This window comes from Macaca nemestrina, chromosome 17, assembly GCF_043159975.1.
Source record: "Macaca nemestrina isolate mMacNem1 chromosome 17, mMacNem.hap1, whole genome shotgun sequence".
NCBI classification, from domain to species: Eukaryota; Metazoa; Chordata; class Mammalia; order Primates; family Cercopithecidae; genus Macaca; species Macaca nemestrina.
In genome coordinates, this window is record NC_092141.1 from 63,284,718 (window position 1) to 63,302,716 (window position 17,999).

At 56.4% G+C, this 17,999-nt stretch overlaps 1 protein-coding gene across 4 annotated transcripts; it reads left to right on the forward strand.

Moving 5' to 3' along the window:
* Positions 1–1,541: 1,541 nt before the first annotated feature.
* Positions 1,542–11,251, forward strand: LOC105472241 (growth factor receptor bound protein 7). 4 transcript variants are annotated; one of them, XM_011725297.3, is made up of 15 exons: positions 1,542–2,140; positions 6,292–6,451; positions 6,561–6,711; positions 6,892–7,048; positions 7,174–7,295; positions 7,386–7,463; positions 8,031–8,168; positions 8,514–8,624; positions 8,848–8,946; positions 9,204–9,284; positions 9,383–9,499; positions 9,685–9,745; positions 9,870–9,957; positions 10,064–10,157; positions 10,718–11,251. In XM_011725297.3, exons 2-15 carry the CDS (start codon positions 6,297–6,299, stop codon positions 10,862–10,864), a joined length of 1,599 nt encoding a protein of 532 aa, XP_011723599.1. In that variant the 5' UTR covers positions 1,542–2,140; positions 6,292–6,296; the 3' UTR covers positions 10,865–11,251. The 4 variants fall into 4 exon arrangements, with proteins under 4 accessions (XP_011723599.1, XP_011723601.1, XP_011723603.1 ...); XM_011725299.3 differs by lacking the exon at positions 1,542–2,140 and adding an exon at positions 2,188–2,399; XM_011725298.3 differs by lacking the exon at positions 1,542–2,140 and adding an exon at positions 3,035–6,054.
* The last annotated feature ends 6,748 nt before the right edge of the window (positions 11,252–17,999 follow it).

The window sequence follows — 17,999 nt, forward strand, 5'->3', positions numbered from 1 at the left end:
TAAATACAACTTGAAGGGTCTGGTCTTTGACCGCTACTCCTGCCCATCTGGACAAACAGGATGGATGGCTCTCAAACCTGGCTTGCGGAACAGCCACCTGAGGGCTTGTCAATACCACACCTTCCTGTGTCTTAGCCCCACAGACTGAGATTCAATTGCTGGAGAGGATCCCAAGGATCTGTTTTCCACACAAGGTTAGGGAGGTCTGGAGGCCACATTTGCAGAAGCATAGCCGCCTCTCTCCACACCTTCCACACCTGTCCAGGTTCACCCACGTGGCCTCTGCTTCCTCCTTTCTCCTCCAACCCCACTCTCTGTCTCCGCATGCTGCATCCCCTCCTCTCCAGAGCTCTGGCAGTGGTTTCCTCACTTGGGAAGGTGGCCTCCTTCCCCAGTTCCCATCCACTGATTCCAGCCCACTTCCCATGTCAGCCACCTTCTCCTCTGCTCAGCTGTCACCTCCACAGAGAAGTCTTTCCTGACTCCCTATGTGAGTCATTCTCCCAGCATAGTTGTCTCCTGTCATTTCTTATTTGTGTGATTCTTTGATTAACATCAATCTTCCTGATTGGCTGTGTGAGGATAGGGCGGGGTCTGTTTTTGTTGCTTACCCCAGTATCCCCAGCACCAAACATGGGGCTGGCATATGGTAGGTACTGAACAGAGAGTTGAATAAATTAATGAGTGAATTGTCTACTCTGCCTTTGCACAAGCTGCTCCATCACCCAAGAGACCTTGCCTCCTCCCCCACTTCTTTGCTGGGCACATTCATACCGGTTTTCCTAGGAAAACTCTGGAGAAAATTGAGGCAGGAGTCACTCCTCTGTGCCCCCCCCCCATGGTGGACCTCTTATCACCCTAAGGATTGTTTGTTTTCCTGTCACCTGCATCAAGCTGGGTGGTGGCCACAGCCTTTGATTTCTGCCTCCCAACCCTTCTCCCAAGTACCCTGTTTGCCCAGTGCTGAACTAGAGAGCTAAAGTGATCCCTGAGAGAACTAAATCGATCCCTCAGGCCGGGTGCGGTGGCACACACCTGTAATCCTAACACTTTGGGAGGCCGAGGTGGGCAGATTACACGAGGTCAGGAGTTCGAGACCAACGTGGCCAACGTGGAGAAACCCCGATTTACTAAAAATACAAAAATTAGCTGGGTGTGTGGCCTGTAATCCCAGCTACTCGGGAGGCCGAGGCAGGAGAATCTTTTGAACCCAGGAGGCGGAGTTTGCAGTAAGCCGAGATGGCGCCACTGCACTCCAGCTTGGGTGACAGAGCAGGACTCTGTCTCAAAAAAATAAAGTGATCCCTCTAAGAGGAATCTCCAGGGGCCCAGGCCAGAGCTTTCTCTGGGTCACCATGGCTTCTCCCACTGTGCCACCCAGCCTAAGCCCCTCGATTTTAAAGGGGAAGCCAAGACTCTGGACTTTGCTCAGAAGGTGGGGGGCGGGGGAGGGGCTTACCCTGGGTGCCTCTGAGGGGCCAGGGCACAGCCACCATGGTATGGGTGCCTGCAGATCGACAGGCAGGCCATGTTGCTGGACACCCCCGTGGCTGGCGTCCCTCCTTGGCAGGGTGCTCTTTGCCCCATGGGGTGGGATCCAGAGCTGCAGAAGTGCCCCCTGGCTTGGCCAATGAACAGACCAGGTTCAGGGAGGATGTTTGGGAGGAGTGGACCGGTGGTTCCCTTTACCTTGCAGCCCTCAGACCCTCCCCCCGCCCTCCCAGGTGGTCGGGACTCTTGATCTTCGCTGTTGGTGCTGTCTGTTCGGCTGTCTTCCCCGCCTCTTCCTAGGCACCTGCACCCTCTCTTGGCACCTGCTGCCAGGCTAGGAAGGGCAAAAACAATCCCAGTTGGCGTAGAGTGTCAGGGAGTCCCCACCCTCCTCCCAGGCTTCCTCCTCCCAGGCGCCTCCCCTGGACACGCCCCCATCTGCCCAAGATAATTTTAGTTTCCTTGGGCCTGGAATCTGGACACACAGGGCTCCCCCGGCCCTGACTTCTCTGTCCGAAGTCGGGACACCCTCCTACCACCTGTAGAGAAGCGGGAGTGGATCTGAAATAAAATCCAGGAATCTGGGGTTTCCTAGACGGAGCCAGACTTCGGATCGGGTGTCCTGCTACTCCTGCTGGGGCTCCTCCAGGTAAGGGGACAGAGATCGGTCTCAGACAACAGCCTGCCAGGCAACCCCCAGCCGCACCAGGGCCCCAGGCTGTGCCCGTCTCCGGCCGAACTGGCCGTCGGCCCAGGTGGGCGGATTGGAGCCACCTGGCTCTCCCCCTCCCCCGCTCGGTGATGTCAGGCCCGGGGCGGGGGCTGGAGGGGGACAGGTACTTAAGGGCCCGGCGTCTCCCTCCCTGAAGACGTGGTCCCAGCCGGGTGTCCTGATGTTCGGGGTTCAGGTAAGAACCCAAGCGGGCATTCATCCTTTGGGGGCAGGCACGGCCGGTCTGGGGGCCGGTAGGGAAAGGCTGGGTCTCCTGCTGGGTTGCTCGGCCTCCCACTTTTCTCTTTTCCTCCCATCTCCCACCCCGCCCCCTCCTCCCCACCCGCCCTCTTTCGTCCCCATCCTGGTTTCCAGCCCTCCTTGTTCCCTCCCGGTACACCTCCCCGAAGCCAGCAGCGAGAATGGGAAGGAAGACCTGATTCTCTCCTCCGACTTGGCTTTCCCGCTGAAACTGGCCCCTCCCCGCACACCCTGGGAGAGCCGCCCTCACTCCCTGGCTCGCCCAGTTTACCCCAGTTTGGGTTTCCCCAAGTCTCTAAGACAGACGTCTCCGCGGGCTGCGGGGAGATGTGGGGAGGGCCCCCTCCACTTTGGAGGACGGTGAAGGAGAGGGATCCTCTAAATTGTTGAGGCTCCATCTCTCCAGACTGTATGCCCTGCTCAGCAACATCGCCTCCGGCCCTCGGGTGGGAAAGTGGAGGCCGGGTGAGCCGGGGTCCCTCCTGGCTTCAGCATGAAGTGGCCAGGGAGGCTAGAGGGGTGGGTGAGGGGCTCTGCAGTGCGGTGGGGCCTGGGGAGAGTGGGGTAGGGGATGGCAGATGGTTTCCTCTGCTTGATGAGGCTAAGGAGAGACCCAGGTACCCGGTCTGGGTCTCCCTGGCAGATTGAGGACAGAGAATGCACCTGCCGGCAAGGTGGAACCCCCCCCCTCGCCGCCCCGCTCCAGCCTCACTGCCCACCAGGAATGCTCCCTTTTGGTCCGCCGGTCTTGGACTCTGCTCTCTCCTGATATCCTGCTGTGTGCGGGGTGGGGGGACCTCATGGAAGCAGGCAGCCTGTAATGATTAACCGCACAGACACTCCAGCATTCTTCCCGAATTAAACTTTAAAAGAGCTGCCCCGCCTTCTCTCATTGGGTATTTTTCCTGAGTGAGAGTGGGCGGGGCCTCAGAGTCCTGGGTCCTCCCTTCTACTAGGAGTCATCCAGGGGTTTCTCACCTTCTCACCTGGGCCCTGCACCCTAAAAGGTTATAAGCCTGTCCCGTGGGGGCGGGGCGTGGAGTACTGGGCGGACAGGGACGCTCCCGCCACATCCAGGCCCCTGGCCCAGGCCTCAGTCCCGCAAGCCCTTCCCCCTACTCTGGGAAGTAGAGTTGTTTTCTGTTGGCCCTGAACACCGGGCCCCGCCACCCGCCCTTAGGGCCAGCCAGGTGGGGCGTGATTCAGGAAGTAAACAAGGAGGTTGGGAGGACGGGAACGCGGGTGGGGCTGGAGCCACTGGGGGAGGAGGCAGCTGGGAAGACACCGCCGGAGTTACCTCGTTGAGGGGACAAACTGATTTTGGGGGTCGGTTTTTCCAACCGAAACTTTCCCAGTGCCTCGGTTTCAAAACTCCAGATCTCTAAGCTGCCAGGCCTACAGCCAGGAGCCCTTCCCCTCCCTGCTCGCCTCTTTGGTCTTGAGGATTCCACCCGCCTCCAGCCTTAGAAGGGGCTGAAGGGCCCGGGTGGGGGGATCTGAAGGCAAACCCCAGCCTTAGGCTGGCCCTCTCTGATCTCTGAGGCCAGGCTGTAATGTGATTCAAATCCACTTCTAACCCCTTCCAAGCGCTGCCCTCCTGAATTCTCTGCTCCTCTCCCCATCCCACTGTTGGCCCCCTGCAACCTGGAATGAAGTCACCAGGGCTGTTTGGAGACCGGGGCTGTTTGGAGGGTAGACTGGGGTGGGAGTGGGGGATCGTGTTCTGATATTGAGGTGCTGGTGTCTCTTGCTAGCGGGTGGCGGGTATATCTTGCCCCTCCTGGCCAGACCCTGGGCCCCCTCCCTGGCCCTTCATCCTGTCTGTGTTTTTGAGTGTTTTCCCTTTCTGCTCCTGCTCCTGTGGTACCCCTCTGGCCGGGACACCCAGGAGAATGTGTCGGGAGGAACCTCATCCACACGGGGCGGGGGCTCTGAGCGATGCTTTGGGTGGGGAGGGGCACCGCTGGGACGCTGGCTTCTCTCCAAATGGGCCTCTGAATCCAGGCCGGGCATTGCCTCTCTCTTTCCCAGGTGAGGGACTCCCTAGCAAGGCGGTGGTTTGGCACTGGGGGTGAGAGCAGATCACAGGTCCCACCTGGCCTGGAGCAAGGCCGAGGGTGGGGAGGAGGAGGTGATGTCAGAGGAGCCTCAGGCCCCACATGTTCCTCCCCCATCCTGTTCCCAGCCCCATGCCTCCCCCATTCGGCTGTGGCTACCATTGGGTTGGGGAGTTGGGGGGAGGGTAGAGGCAGGGCTGTTTTTGTTTCTCCTAAGCCAGGAAGTTGTGTGGATGAGTCAAGGTTGAATGGAGAGCCCTAGGCAGTGTTGTCCCGCCTGCCCTGACTCACCTGTCCCCCAAATCCCCTGATGCCCTCACTGAGGGGTCAGGTGCCTGCGCCCTCCTGAGGGGTCAATCCCAGGTGCCCCAGGTGGCCTCATAGTACTGGCCCAGTGTTCGGAGAACAGGCTAGGGGCTGGGATTGCAGGTTCTCCCAGGTCTCAGTCCAGCCAAAGGGGTCTGCCTGGTTCCTGAGGAGGAGGGGCCAGCCCCACCTCCACCTCTAGTGCTCGCCTTTGCCGGCCCTCCTGTCTTTACTTGTCCTGAGTGTCTGTGCAGCCCCTGTAAGTGATAAGACATGGGTGAGATTGGCCTTGCCTGGGGGTACCGGGTGCCCTTGGACAAATGAGTGGATAGGACAGGTGCGCAGTAATGGATGATGTAGCCCCTGCACAGTGCTGAGAGGGAGTCGTTCACTCAGAATGTGGAAAGCCAGGAAGGCTTCTCAGAGGAAGTGGCTCTAGCATTGGAGCCTCAGGAAAGAGTTGGGCAGGAGGATGGCCTGGGGAGGGTACGCAAGGTTTAGGGGCTGCTGTGGCCAGGACGCCTACCCCAGGTCTGCTCTCCCCCTTGCACTGAAGCGGAGCCGGCTCTCCTGACTTTCTGGCTCCCATCCTTCCCCACCTCCTTCTCCCCCCTGCATCACTCATCACTTGGGCAGGCCAAACTTCACCAAGTACGAACAGGCTCTGGCAACTGGGTCTGGCAACACAGTGCTGGAAAAACCCGGGCAGTGCCTGGAGCAGTGAGTGCCCCACGCGTGGAGGCAAAGGAGTGGACCTTTGCCCTGACCCTGAGGGCTGAGCCTGAGAGTGTGTGGGTTGTGAAATCTGTTGTGACCACCAGGCTTGTGGTGGGTGGACCCTCAGCTCTTCCTGTGAGCAACTTTGTGCTAAAGAAAGAGCACTGGAGCTGGGCGCAGTGGCTCACGCCTGTAATCCCAGCACTTTGGGAGGCCAAGGCGGACGGATCAGGAGTTCGAGACCAGCCTGGCCAACGTGGTGAAACCCTATCTCTACTAAAAATACAAAAATTAGCTGGGCATGGTGGCATGCACCTATAATCCCAGTTACTCGGGAGGTTAAGGCAAGAGAATCACTTGAACCCAGGAGGCAGAGGTTGCAGTGAAAAAAAAAAAAACAAAAAAAACAGAAAGAGCACTGGACTTGGAGTCTAAACACCAGGTTCTACTCCTGACTCACCTGTGACTCAGGGCACCAGGTTCTACTCCCCGACTCACCTGTGACTGAGGGTAAGAATGCTTCCTTCTCAGAGACTCAGTGTCCCCTTTTATAAAATGAGGCTCATTCTGTCTTTCCCCAAGGGCTTCAGGGAAACTCCAGTTAGAGCAGTGAGGTGCTAGGTAAACTCTGAGGGGCACCCTAACCACCGTGTGAGGTCAGGAGGTCTGATTTCTCTAGTCCCCTCTCCCCAGGACAAGGGCACACAACTGACACAACTGGTTCCATTCTGCCCCTCTCTCCCTCAGATGCCATGGAGCTGGATCTGTCTCCACCTCATCTTGGCAGCTCTCCGGAAGACCTTTGCCCAGCCCCCGGGACCCCTCCTGGGACTCCCCGGCCCCCTGATACCCCTCTGCCTGAGGAGGTAAAGCGGTCCCAGCCTCTCCTCATCCCAACCACCGGCAGGTACGATGGGATGTGGGGCTTGGGGGAGGTCAGTGCTGGATAATACACAGAGGCTTGCAGGCCACTGCTCCTTTCCCCACACCTCTCTCCCTTTTTCTTCTTGCCACAGGAAACTTCGAGAGGAGGAGCGGCGTGCCACCTCCCTCCCCTCCATCCCCAACCCCTTCCCTGAGCTCTGCAGTCCTCCCTCACAGAGCCCCATTCTTGGGGGCCCCTCTAGTGCAAGAGGGCTGCTCCCCCGCGATGCCAGCCGCCCCCATGTGAGTTGTCCCTCAGAAGGGAAGGGAGGGATGCAGGGTTCTGGATCTGTGGGAGATACACAGCCATTTCCATGGAGGCGGGGGATCTTGGTTAGGAGTCCCTGAGGGTCTAGCAGGTGCGGAAAGGGAAGGAATCACCCTTTGCCTCCCCTCAAGTCATCTGCAATTCCTGGGGCACAGGTAGTAAAGGTGTACAGTGAGGACGGGGCCTGCAGGTCTGTGGAGGTGGCGGCAGGTGCCACAGCTCGCCATGTGTGTGAAATGCTGGTGCAGCGAGCTCACGCTTTGAGCGACGAGACCTGGGGGCTGGTGGAGTGCCACCCCCACCTAGCACTGGGTAAGTCGGGTGCATGGAACTACCCAGGCCGGGAGGTGATGTCTCGCATCTTGGGCTAGGCATGTGACTCATCTGGGAGATCTGGTTGATCTCCAATAACCCCTGCTTTTTGCCCTTGACCCCAGAGCGGGGTTTGGAGGACCACGAGTCCGTGGTGGAAGTGCAGGCTGCCTGGCCCGTGGGCGGAGATAGCCGCTTCGTCTTCCGGAAAAACTTCGCCAAGTACGAACTGTTCAAGAGCTCCCCAGTGAGTGTGTGAGGGCTGTCTGGGCGCTGGGATGCCCTGAGCCTGAACCGGACACTGGAGCCCTGAGCCCTGATACTTTTCTACCCTCAGCACTCCCTGTTCCCAGAAAAAATGGTCTCCAGCTGTCTCGATGCACATACTGGTATATCCCATGAAGACCTCATCCAGGTGGGGAGACCCCCCCATTTCACGACTCCCCAGAACCGACCAGTGCTTCTCCGCCCTTAGGTCCTGTGCCTCCCCTCTATGTGGTAGAAAGAGCCAAACCACAGTCCTGTGTGACTGGGGACAAGTCACTTTCCCTACCTGAGCATCAGTTTCTTCTGTTAAATGGGGGCGAGAAATGCATGTGGAGCATTTCCTTGTAAAAACCTGAGGGTGGGCTGGGTGTGGTGGCTCATGCCTGTAATCCCAGCACTTTGGGAGGTTGAGGCAGGAGGATTACTTGAGCCCAGAAGTTTGAGACCACCCTGGGCAACATAGTGAGACCTTGTCTCTCCAAAAAAAAAAAAAAAAAAGCAAAAGGCCAGGAATGGTGGCATGAGCCTGGTCTCAGGTGCTTGGGAGGCTGAGGTGGGAGGATCACTTGAGCTCGGGAGGTCAAGGTTGCAGTGAGCTGTGATCGTGCCACTGCACTAGCATAAGACCCCATCTCAAAAAGAAAAAGAAGACATCTGGTGGTAGAGGGAAAGGGAGGAGGCCAGACCTCCCACTCTCTTCTCTTCTCTGGCTCAGAACTTCCTGAATGCTGGCAGCTTCCCTGAGATCCAGGGCTTTCTGCAGCTGCGCGGTTCAGGACGGAAGCTTTGGAAACGCTTTTTCTGCTTCTTGCGCCGATCTGGCCTCTATTACTCCACCAAGGGCACCTCTAAGGTGAGGTCTTGAGAGTGCCAGCTCCAGCCTCTGCAGTCCCTGGTCCTTTTAGAAGTTGCCCCTTCTCTGCTGGAACCCCTGAGCCCTTCTCCCCCCATGCCCCCCAGGCCAACCACCTCCAGTTTACCATCTCTCCCTACATCCTTGCCCAGCTCACCTGCCCAGGGAGGTAGCAGGAGAAAAGATGACCTGAGTTTAAGTCCTGGCTCTACATCTATTTGCTCTGTGACCCTGGGCACTCCCCTGCCCCTCTCTGGTCCTGAAATCTCCCCACCTGGCTTGTGGGGGGAGGTAATAGCGGGTGGGGTCCACCTGTACCAAGTCCTGCTCACTCGTGCTGCTCAGGATCCGAGGCACCTGCAATACGTGGCAGATGTGAACGAGTCCAACGTGTACGTGGTGACGCAAGGCCGCAAGCTCTACGGGATGCCCACCGACTTTGGCTTCTGTGTCAAGGTGAAGACCTGGCCAGGCCTGGCCCCTGGCCTGCGGAAGCAGGAACTGCTCAGGCCCCTGGATCCTGCCTAGGGCTTCTGAGTCCCAATCCAGATGCCCAGACTCCTCTCCCTGCACCCTGGCCTGCTGGAAACTCCCTGGATCCTGCTCTGCTCTGTGGAGCAGGGACAGACATGTGGTCCCAAAGGCAGATACGGGACCAGCCAGTTTCCTCTCTCCGCAGCCCAACAAGCTTCGAAATGGCCACAAGGGGCTTCGGATCTTCTGCAGTGAAGATGAGCAGAGCCGCACCTGCTGGCTGGCTGCCTTCCGCCTCTTCAAGGTGAGACCCTGGGAGTGGCATGGGGGGCTGATCTGGCCAGAGGGATTCCCAGCTCTGCCCCCAGGAAGTCTCAGGAATGAGGAGGGCATCACAGCCTTGCTCTCTGATAACGCTCAGTCCAAGCCTGAAGTTACAGGAAGCGCCCATTGAAGGCAGAAACACAGCCCTAGTCTGGGCAAGTCCTGGTTTAAAGGGGGGTCACAGCCACGCCCCCAGGACCTCTCGACCTCAAGCGCTCTTTCTCTCCCCACCCCCAGTACGGAGTGCAGCTGTACAGGAATTACCAGCAGGCACAGTCTCGCCATCTGCGTCCGCCTTGTTTGGGTTCCCCACCCTTGGTGAGTGCGCACAAGGGGATGGAAGGGTGGGCACGCAGGCCCTGTCTTAGGGGTACCTGGGCCCTGTTCTGACCTCTCCCCTCTCCTTCCATCTCCAGAGAAGTGTCTCAGATAATACCCTGGTGGCCATGGACTTCTCTGGCCATGCCGGGCGCGTCATTGAGAACCCCCGGGAGGCTCTGAGTGTGGCCCTGGAGGAGGCCCACGCCTGGAGGGTGAGGCCTGTTGCCTGTGTGTTGGTGCTGGGGACCCACTCTCTGGGTGGGATCCCTGAAATAGGAGGGAGGAAGAGGGGCAGGGGGAGGCCCCCTGGCTGGGGAGAAGTGCTCTACCTTCCTGAGGTGCTGGGTAATGCCCGCAAGCACACCCCGACTCTCCCATATCTCCCACTGCTCCACAGAAGAAGACAAACCACCGCCTCAGCCTGCCTACGCCGGCCTCCGGCACGAGCCTCAGTGCAGGTGTGTGATGGCCCTGAGTCTTGGGGCAGGGGCTGCCTCGACTTCTCTTTGCATTCTCAGTGGGGAGCAGATGGTATAGGGGTCCCCTCCCCAAAGTGACTGCCCATGTCCTTCCCCACCGCAGCCATCCACCGCACCCAACTCTGGTTCCACGGGCGCATTTCCCGTGAGGAGAGCCAGCGGCTTATTGGACAGCAGGGCTTGGTAGACGGGTAAGGGGCAGGGCCGGGCAACAGACCCAGGGATAAGAGAGACCGGGGTCCAGGTGGCAGCCATGGGTCCTCGGGTAATGCTGCCCTATCTCCTGTCTTCTGGCAGCCTGTTCCTGGTCCGGGAGAGTCAGCGGAACCCCCAGGGCTTTGTCCTCTCTTTGTGCCACCTGCAGAAAGTGAAGCATTATCTCATCCTGCCGGTGAGCTTCCCTGCGTCCCCGGAGTCCTGCAATGAGACACAGGACTCCCAGCAACCTGTCCTCCTCACCAGGCCCCTCCAGAGGCTCCCTGGCCCCTAGTGCGTCTCCCTTTTCCCTGCCCAAGAAGTGGGAGGCTGAGTGCGGTGGCTCACACCTGTAATCCCAGCACTTGGGAAGGCCAAGGTGGGAGAATGGTTTGAGCCCAGGAGTTCGAGACCAGCCTGGGCAACACAGGGAGACCCCATCTCTACAAATAATTTAAAAATGAGCCAGGCATGGTGGTGCACACCTGTAGTCCCAGCTACTCAGGAGGCTGAGGTGGGAGCATTGCTTGAGCCCAGAGGGTCAAGGCTGCAGTGAGCCATGGTGGCACCACCACACTCCAGCCTGGATGACAGAGTGAGAAAACCCTGTCTCCAAAAAAAAAAAAAAAAGAAAAAAGAAAAGAAAGAAAAGAAAAGAAAAAAGAAGAAAATGAAATGGGTGGGGCCCTGGCCCAGGAGGGAGCTCCCTAAGCCTCGGGCCCCTCCCTGACCTTTCCCCCCTCTACTGTACCCCAGAGCGAGGAGGAGGGCCGCCTGTACTTCAGCATGGATGATGGCCAGACCCGCTTCACTGACCTGCTGCAGCTCGTGGAGTTCCACCAGCTGAACCGCGGCATCCTGCCATGCTTGCTGCGCCACTGCTGCACGCGGGTGGCCCTCTGACCAGGCCATGGACTGGCTCATGCCTCAGCCCGCCTTCAGGCTGCCCACCACCTCTCCACCCATCCAGTGGACTCTGGGACGTGGCAGCGGGGAACGGGATGAGGAGCGGAAGGGTTCCCCCACTCCAGTTTTCTCCTCTGCTTCTTTGCCTCCCTCAGGTAGAAACCAGCCCCTGCTCCAGTTCACTCCTGACCCCTCTCCTCAAGGGAAGGCCTGGGGTGGCCCCTCCCCTTCTCCTAGCTCCGGAGTTGCTGCTCTAGGGCAGGGCATTATGGGAGAATTGGGGGCAGCCCAGGCAGTCTCATGCCCCACACTCTGTACAGACTGAGAGGCCAGTTGATCTGCTCTGTTTTATACCAGTGACAATAAAGATTATTTTTTGATATACCTATGAGTTCTGTCTAGCAAGGCCTGGCTGGCTGAAGTCAAGAAGGGAACCAGAGCTGGGTGTGGTGGCTCACGCCTATAATCCCAGCACCTTGGGAGGCCAAGGTAGGAGGATCACTTGAGTCCAGGAATTTGAGACCAGCCTGGGCAACATGGCAAGACCCTATCCCAACAAAAAATAAAAAAATGAGCCGGGCGTGGTGGTGGGTACCTGTAGTCCCAGCTACTCAGGAGGCTGAGGTGGGAGGATCCCTTGTCCCTTGAGCCTGGGATATCAAGGCTGCAGTGAACTGAGATTGCACCACTGCACTCAGCCTGGGTGACAGAGTGAGACCCTGTCTGGAAAAAAAAAAAAAAAAAAAGGCGTTGGGGGGAGACCCAGAGAGGTGGGCACCTATGGAGGCCTTGGTGAAAGTGTCAAATGGATCGAGGCCATGTCCCTGCCTGCCTGGGTGTTCCTCAAGGGCAGGAGTGGTCATGGTTATCTGAGAGTCTCCAGTGCCCACCATGCAGCCTGACACATAGTGGGCGCCCAGTCATTGCTAAGTGAATGGACAAGAGACCATCATCCCAGAGAGATTTCCTGACAGTCTAAGCCTCGAGGGGTAACTAACAGGGCCTGGGAGTTGCAGATGAGTCCAACAGCATGCTTGTCCTCCGCTGGTCCTGGACTAGCTGGTGGGACAGTTGGCCCCAGAATGTACACAATTATGTATCCAGCCCCACCACCAAGACACAGAACGGCCCCATTGCCCCCCACAAGTCCCTGTGTCCCCTACTACCAACCCTGCTCCCTCCTCCCCAACCTGAAACCTTTCTGTCCTAGTTCTGCCCCTTCCAGAAAGCCATATAAATGGAACCTGCTAGCATTCAGCCCTCTGCATCTGGCTTCGCTCTCCAACACATCCTTCAGCACCCAGAGCGATCTTTCCCAAATCTAAATCCACCACTCCTGGCCGGGCGCGGTGGCTCACAGCTGTGATCCCAGCACTTTGGGAGGCTGAGGCAGGCGGATCCCAGCACTTTGGGAGGCTGAGGTCAGGAATTCGAGACCAGCCTGGCCAACATGGCAAAACCCCATCTCTACTAAAAATACACAAATTAGCTGGGGCATGGTGGCGGGCGCCTGTAATCCCAGCTACTAGGGAGGCTGAGGCAGGAGAACCGCTTGAACCCAGGAGGCGGAGGTTGCAGTGAGCCGAGATCATGCCACTGCACTCCAGCCTGGACAACAAGAGCAAGACTCAGTCTCAAAAGTAAGTAAGTAAATAAATAAATAAATAAATAAATCCACCACTCTCCTGTGCCTCCAATTAAGCCTAGATAATATTCTATTGTTAGCCTCTCTGTCAATCAGCTCATTGGAGACTGTGAGACAGATGTCTGGCCTCTGCCCACTGCTCACACCAGTCTATGTTTTTGTCTAAGAGGTTTTTTTATTTTGTTTTTTGAGATGGAGTCTCACTTTACTGCACAAGCTAGAATGCAGTGGCACGGTCTCAGCTCACTACAACCTCCACCTCCTGGGTTCAAGCAATTCTCCTGCCTCATCCTCCCAAGTAACTGGGATTACAGGCGCTTGCCACCATGCCTGGCTAATTTTTTGTATTTGTGGTAGAGACAGGGTTTCACCATATTGGCCAGGCTGGCCTTGAACTCCTGACCTCAAGTGATCCACCCACCTTGTCCTCCCAAAGTGCTGGGATTACAGACACAAGCCACCGTGCCCAGCCTTGTCTAAGAGTTTTTTAGTTTGAGCTTTTACCTGATGGGAGCTCGTTAATAAATGTATCAGATTCACTGCACCTGACCTTGCTGCTCAACTCAGGAGACAGACCCTCCTGCAGACATGTGAACTCCAACTAGTCATTGTTTTTGTCAAAACACCAAACTTGAATCTGATTCCTTGGATTCAACAACTAGTTTACAGGAAATACAAGGGAAACAATGACAAATATCCAGATTGGGAAATTCTACAGAACAGACAACCCAGTTTCTTCTTCAACAGCAACAAAATTACAAGAAAAGATGGGCAATCTCTAGATTTCAAGAAATTTAGACATTTATCAACCAAATGATGTGTTGACCTTTGATTCAAATCCAGACTGACTGTAAAAAGCATTTATGAGCAACTGGGGGAAATTTGAATTCTGATCAGACATTTGATGATACTGAGGGATTATGGCTAACTTTTTAAAGTATAATAATGGTATTGCAGTTATGGTTTTTCTAAGCCTTTATCTTTCAGAAATTCATTACGAAGTACTTGAAGGTGAGATCATACGATGTCTCACCTTTGTTTTTATTCTTTTTCTTTTTTCTTTTTCAACTTTTATTTTAGATTCAGGGAGTACATGTGCAGGTTTATTACCTGGGTACACTGAGTAATGCCGAAGCTTTGTTTTTAAAATAACCCAGAGGTGGCCAGACACAGTGGATCATGCCTGTAATCCCAGCACTTTGGGATGCTGAGGTGGGAGGAGTTTGAGACCAGCCTGGGCAACACAGTGAGGCCCTCTGTCTACAAAAATAAAAAATAAAAAAATTAGCCAGGTGTGGTGACATGCATCTGTGGTCCCAGCTACCTGGGAGGCTGGGGTGGGAGGATGGTTTGAGCCCAGGAGGTCGAGGCTGGTGTGAACCATGATTACATCACTGCACTCCAGCTTGGGCCACAGAACATGACCTTGTCTCAAAAAATAAAAATAAAAACATAAAATCCAGAGGTTAAAGGAGAGGGTGTGGGCATAGTCATGGTATGGCCATGAGTTGACATTGGTTGTTGATATTGGTTGAAGCTTGGTGACAGGTACTAGGTATGTGGGGATTTGTTAAATTATCCTCTCCACCTTTGTATATGCTTGGATATTCTATTAGATACTGATATGTTTTCATGGAGAGCCCCTCCTCAAATCTTTGGGACTGCCTGGACAGGAGGTGGTGAGACGCCGTTTTGTAGGTGAGGACACTGATGGCCCAGGGGGCAGCCTGGCCCCAGATCACAGTGGGAGAGCCAAGATTCCAACCCAGGTCTGAGGACCAGGTCTGGGCATGTTCTGCTTCCCCTGTCTGGCTGACGTCCAGGTGGCATTCCTCAGCCACAGTGACAGCAATAGTGGCCTACGGGGGTCCTCCCTGAGAGAGCCCCTCCCTTTCCTGCAGCCATGGTCTCTGGCCTGGAGGGTTGTCCTGAGCTGACCTTGAGACCGTGCAGCCTCTACAGTGAACCCCTGAGCGGGGCTTGGCAGCCCTGGCAGCCACTCCTGACCAAGGCACCCCCATCCTTGGCTAACCCCAGGCTGGGAAGCTGGGACCAGGCCTGGCAGACAGAGGTGGGCAGAGAGGTCTCATGCACACCCCAGCCTGGGACCTCCTGGGAATCTGCTGGAAGAACTTACTGCAGCCCAACGGCAGGAAGGGTGGCAGATTCTGCTTCTTTTTAGCAGGACTGGAGGCAGGACCCAGTGCAACTTGCTGCCTGCCACCCGCCACAGTTCCCAGAGCCATCCCCACCACAGGCTGCGGCTCGAGCACCGAACAGGGTGGTGTCAGCTCTGTGGCTGGCCATGGGTGCCCAGGGCCACCTCTGAGGTGTGGGTGCCAGGGTTCCAGGCTGGAGTGAGAGAAAGGGGTCAAGGTGAGTCGCCTCTTCAGCATGTCCAGGGGTTTAGACTGCACAAAAAGAGGACCCAGTGTCCCTTCACAGCCTGAGGCACTGGGCAGGGATAAAGCCTCTCTGTTGATCGGCTAATTGGAGACTGTGAGACAGATGTCCTTCCCACTTTACAAATGGGAAACTGAGGTTCACACAAAGACAGGGACTCACCTGGGGTCACAGAGGGAGTTCGGGACAGAGGCCAGACTCAGCCCAGTGGCAGGTGGTGAAATGCAGCCCTGCCCTGCTCTAGCCTTTGTTCTCTGCCCCCTCCCTTCTCAGTGCTGGCCACTGTGAGGGACTAGGCTGCTGGGAGCCCTTAGAGGGGGCAGCACTTGGCCCTGATCGGGTTACCTGAGACCAGCAGCAGCCCATTCTTGGTGAGTGTCTAAGATTTCTGGCTTTTTGGAGATATAGCTGCTAAGAGTTTGGGGGGACAGGGACCCTCTCAGCGCCAGCTCACAGTGGGACCCCCGGGTAAGATCCCCCAGCTCTGAGGATGTGGGAAGGCTGCTGCTCTACCTCAGAGACTGCAGCATGACCTACATTGGTCAGACAGCAGAAAGGACTGCCAAGGACAGCTACAGTGCTAGATCGGGGAAGCCTGTGGTTCTGAGAAAATCCAGGCTGGTGAGAGGGGAAGCAGGGGCTTCTCTGGGGGAGAGGAAGGGGGCTGGGACCTCAGATACTGTCTTTTCAAAATTGATTTATTGGGTTTCATTGTAAAATTATATGTACTTATTAAAACCATTTCAGAAAAAATCTTGAGGGCAAAGGGGAAATTCCTCATCATCTTTCCATGCAGAGGAGGACCCAGTACTGAGAGAGGGTGACAGAGCCCACATCTGGGGAGTTGACACGAAGTGCTGCCTGCCATGCATTACACATTCTGGCTTCCCGGGGCCAGCGTGGCTGGTGGGAGCCGGGTGCCAGGGCATACTGCCATCCTTGGCAGCACTATGGGCCTTTAGGGTAGGGGTTCTGTGGAGGGTGTGGCTACAGTGTTGGCCTCCCTGCCTGCTCAAGTGTGGAGGGGAGGGAGGACTGCTGCCAACGCTCTGGACTTTGGGATGGGGATGGGCATGATTCTAGGGGAGCCCACCTCCATGGGCGGGGCATCCAGACAAAGCCCTGGCCAGTTCTGCAACATCCAAGTTCACGGGTGGTGGACAGGCCCGAGGGTTCAACATCAGGTCAGGGACCCTGTCTGGCTCCTTCCTTGGGCCCCAGTGCCAGGCACCCTGATGAGGGACGAAAAGAGGAAGGACAGGACACAGAGAGGGGAGCCCAAAGCCACTTGGAAGGATTCTTTTTCCAAACTATCCAATAAGCAGTTTTCGAACTGCTTCCCAGACCCAAGGGTTCTGGCAGGGGCGTGAGGGGCAGGTTGGGGTGGTGATGGGGGATGCACTGCCTTTCTATCTGGAACTTGAGCCTTATGGTATATTCAGGAAAAAGGCTTGAACCAGTGAAGTACTGATCTGGTGCAACAGACAGAAAGAGGGCCCAGAGAGGTCAGGGCTTGGTCCAACTCGCTCAGTGGTGGGGGTCTGCAGAGACTGCTTTCCTGTCCTGTGCTGTTGGCAGAACTTCAGCTTTGGGGCTTGAGGGGGAGTATGCAGTGGCAATTAGGACTCTGAGCTCTCAGTTGAGCTGGGGGAGACAGAAAAGAAGTTGGATCCTGGGGGAGTTAGTTGGATGTTGCAGACTGGACTGCAGAGCCTGGGGGTGTGGGCCATCCTGGGGTTTTGGGGGAGAGCGCTGAGGCTGCTCCGCAAGGGTTCCCGAGGCTCTCCATACAGGAAGGGGCGGTGTTGGGAAATGGGGATGAGGCCTGAAATTCAATCCCATGTGGGTTGAGTTATGATGTCATCTGACACCCTCTCACAGGGCTGCATCTACCCCAAGGAAGGGGCAAGTTTTTCTATGATGGGCACCTGGGGGGCTGTTTAGCTGGCGCTGCGTTTTTGTTGTTGTTGTTGTTTGTTTCGCTTTTTTTTGTTTTTGCGTTTTTTGAGACGGAGTTTCGCTCCGTTGCCCAGGCTGGAGTGCAATGGTGTGATCTTGGTTTACTGCAACCTCTGCCTCCTGGGTTCAAGCAGTTCTCCTGCCTCAGCCTCCCGAGTAGCTGGGATTACAGACATGAACCACCACGCCTAGCTAATTTTGTATTTTTAGTAGAGCCGGGGTTTATCCATGTTGGTCAAGCTCGTCTCTGGAACTCCCAACCTCAGGTGATCTGCCCACCTCAGCCTCCCAAAGTGCTGGATTACAGGTGGGAGCCACCGCGCCCGGACTGGAGCTGTGTTTTTGTCGTAAGAACTTTGTTCTTACTTGGATTAGGTTTATCTTAGGGTGGTTTGGGGCAGACTGAGGGAGAATGGAAGGCAGAAACCACCCCCTCAGGACAACCACGTGGATCTCCTTAGGGTCTGGGTAGTGGAACTGGGCCCTCTGACCTTGGAGTTGGAGGGGAAGCTGTAAGCCACCCGCACCCTCACGCAGCTGTGACCAACAGGCACTGTCATCCGCATTCCCCTGCCCAACTCCCGTGCCCTGAGTCCTGTCCTCCAGGGCATTCCTACTGGCACTGCCCCAATCTCCCAAAAGATTCCAGGGATCTCTCTCTTTTTTTTTTTTTTTTTTTTTTTGAGACGGAGTCTCATGCTGTTGCCCAGGCTGGAGTGCAGTGGCACGATCTCGGCTCACTGCAAGCTCCGCCTCCCGGGTTCCCGCCATTCTCCTGCCTCAGCCTCCTGAGTAGCTGGGACTACAGGCGCCCGCCACCGCGCCCGGCTAATTTTTTGTATTTTTAGTAGAGACGGGGTTTCACTGTGGTCTCGATCTCCTGACCTTGTGATCCGCCCGCCTCGGCCTCCCAAAGTGCTGGGATTACAGGCTTGAGCCACCGCGCCCGGCCACTTTTTTTTTTTTTTTTTAAAGTCTTACTCTGTCGCCCAGGCTGGAGTGCACTGGCTGATCTCAGCTCACTGCAACCTCTGCCCCCTGGGTTCAAGCGATTCTCCTTCCTCAGCCTCCCGAGTAGCTTGGGATTACAGGCGTGCGCCACCACGCCCAGCTAATTGTTGTATT

Coding starts and splice junctions, on each gene's coding strand:
- LOC105472241 (XM_011725297.3), top strand. CDS start 6,297: ATGGAGCTGGATCTGTCTCCACCTCATCTTGGCAGCTCTCCGGAAGAC. Junction 7,049..7,173: donor CCACCCCCACCTAGCACTGG/GTAAGTCGGGTG, acceptor CCTTGACCCCAG/AGCGGGGTTTGGAGGACCAC. Junction 10,158..10,717: donor AGCATTATCTCATCCTGCCG/GTGAGCTTCCCT, acceptor ACTGTACCCCAG/AGCGAGGAGGAGGGCCGCCT.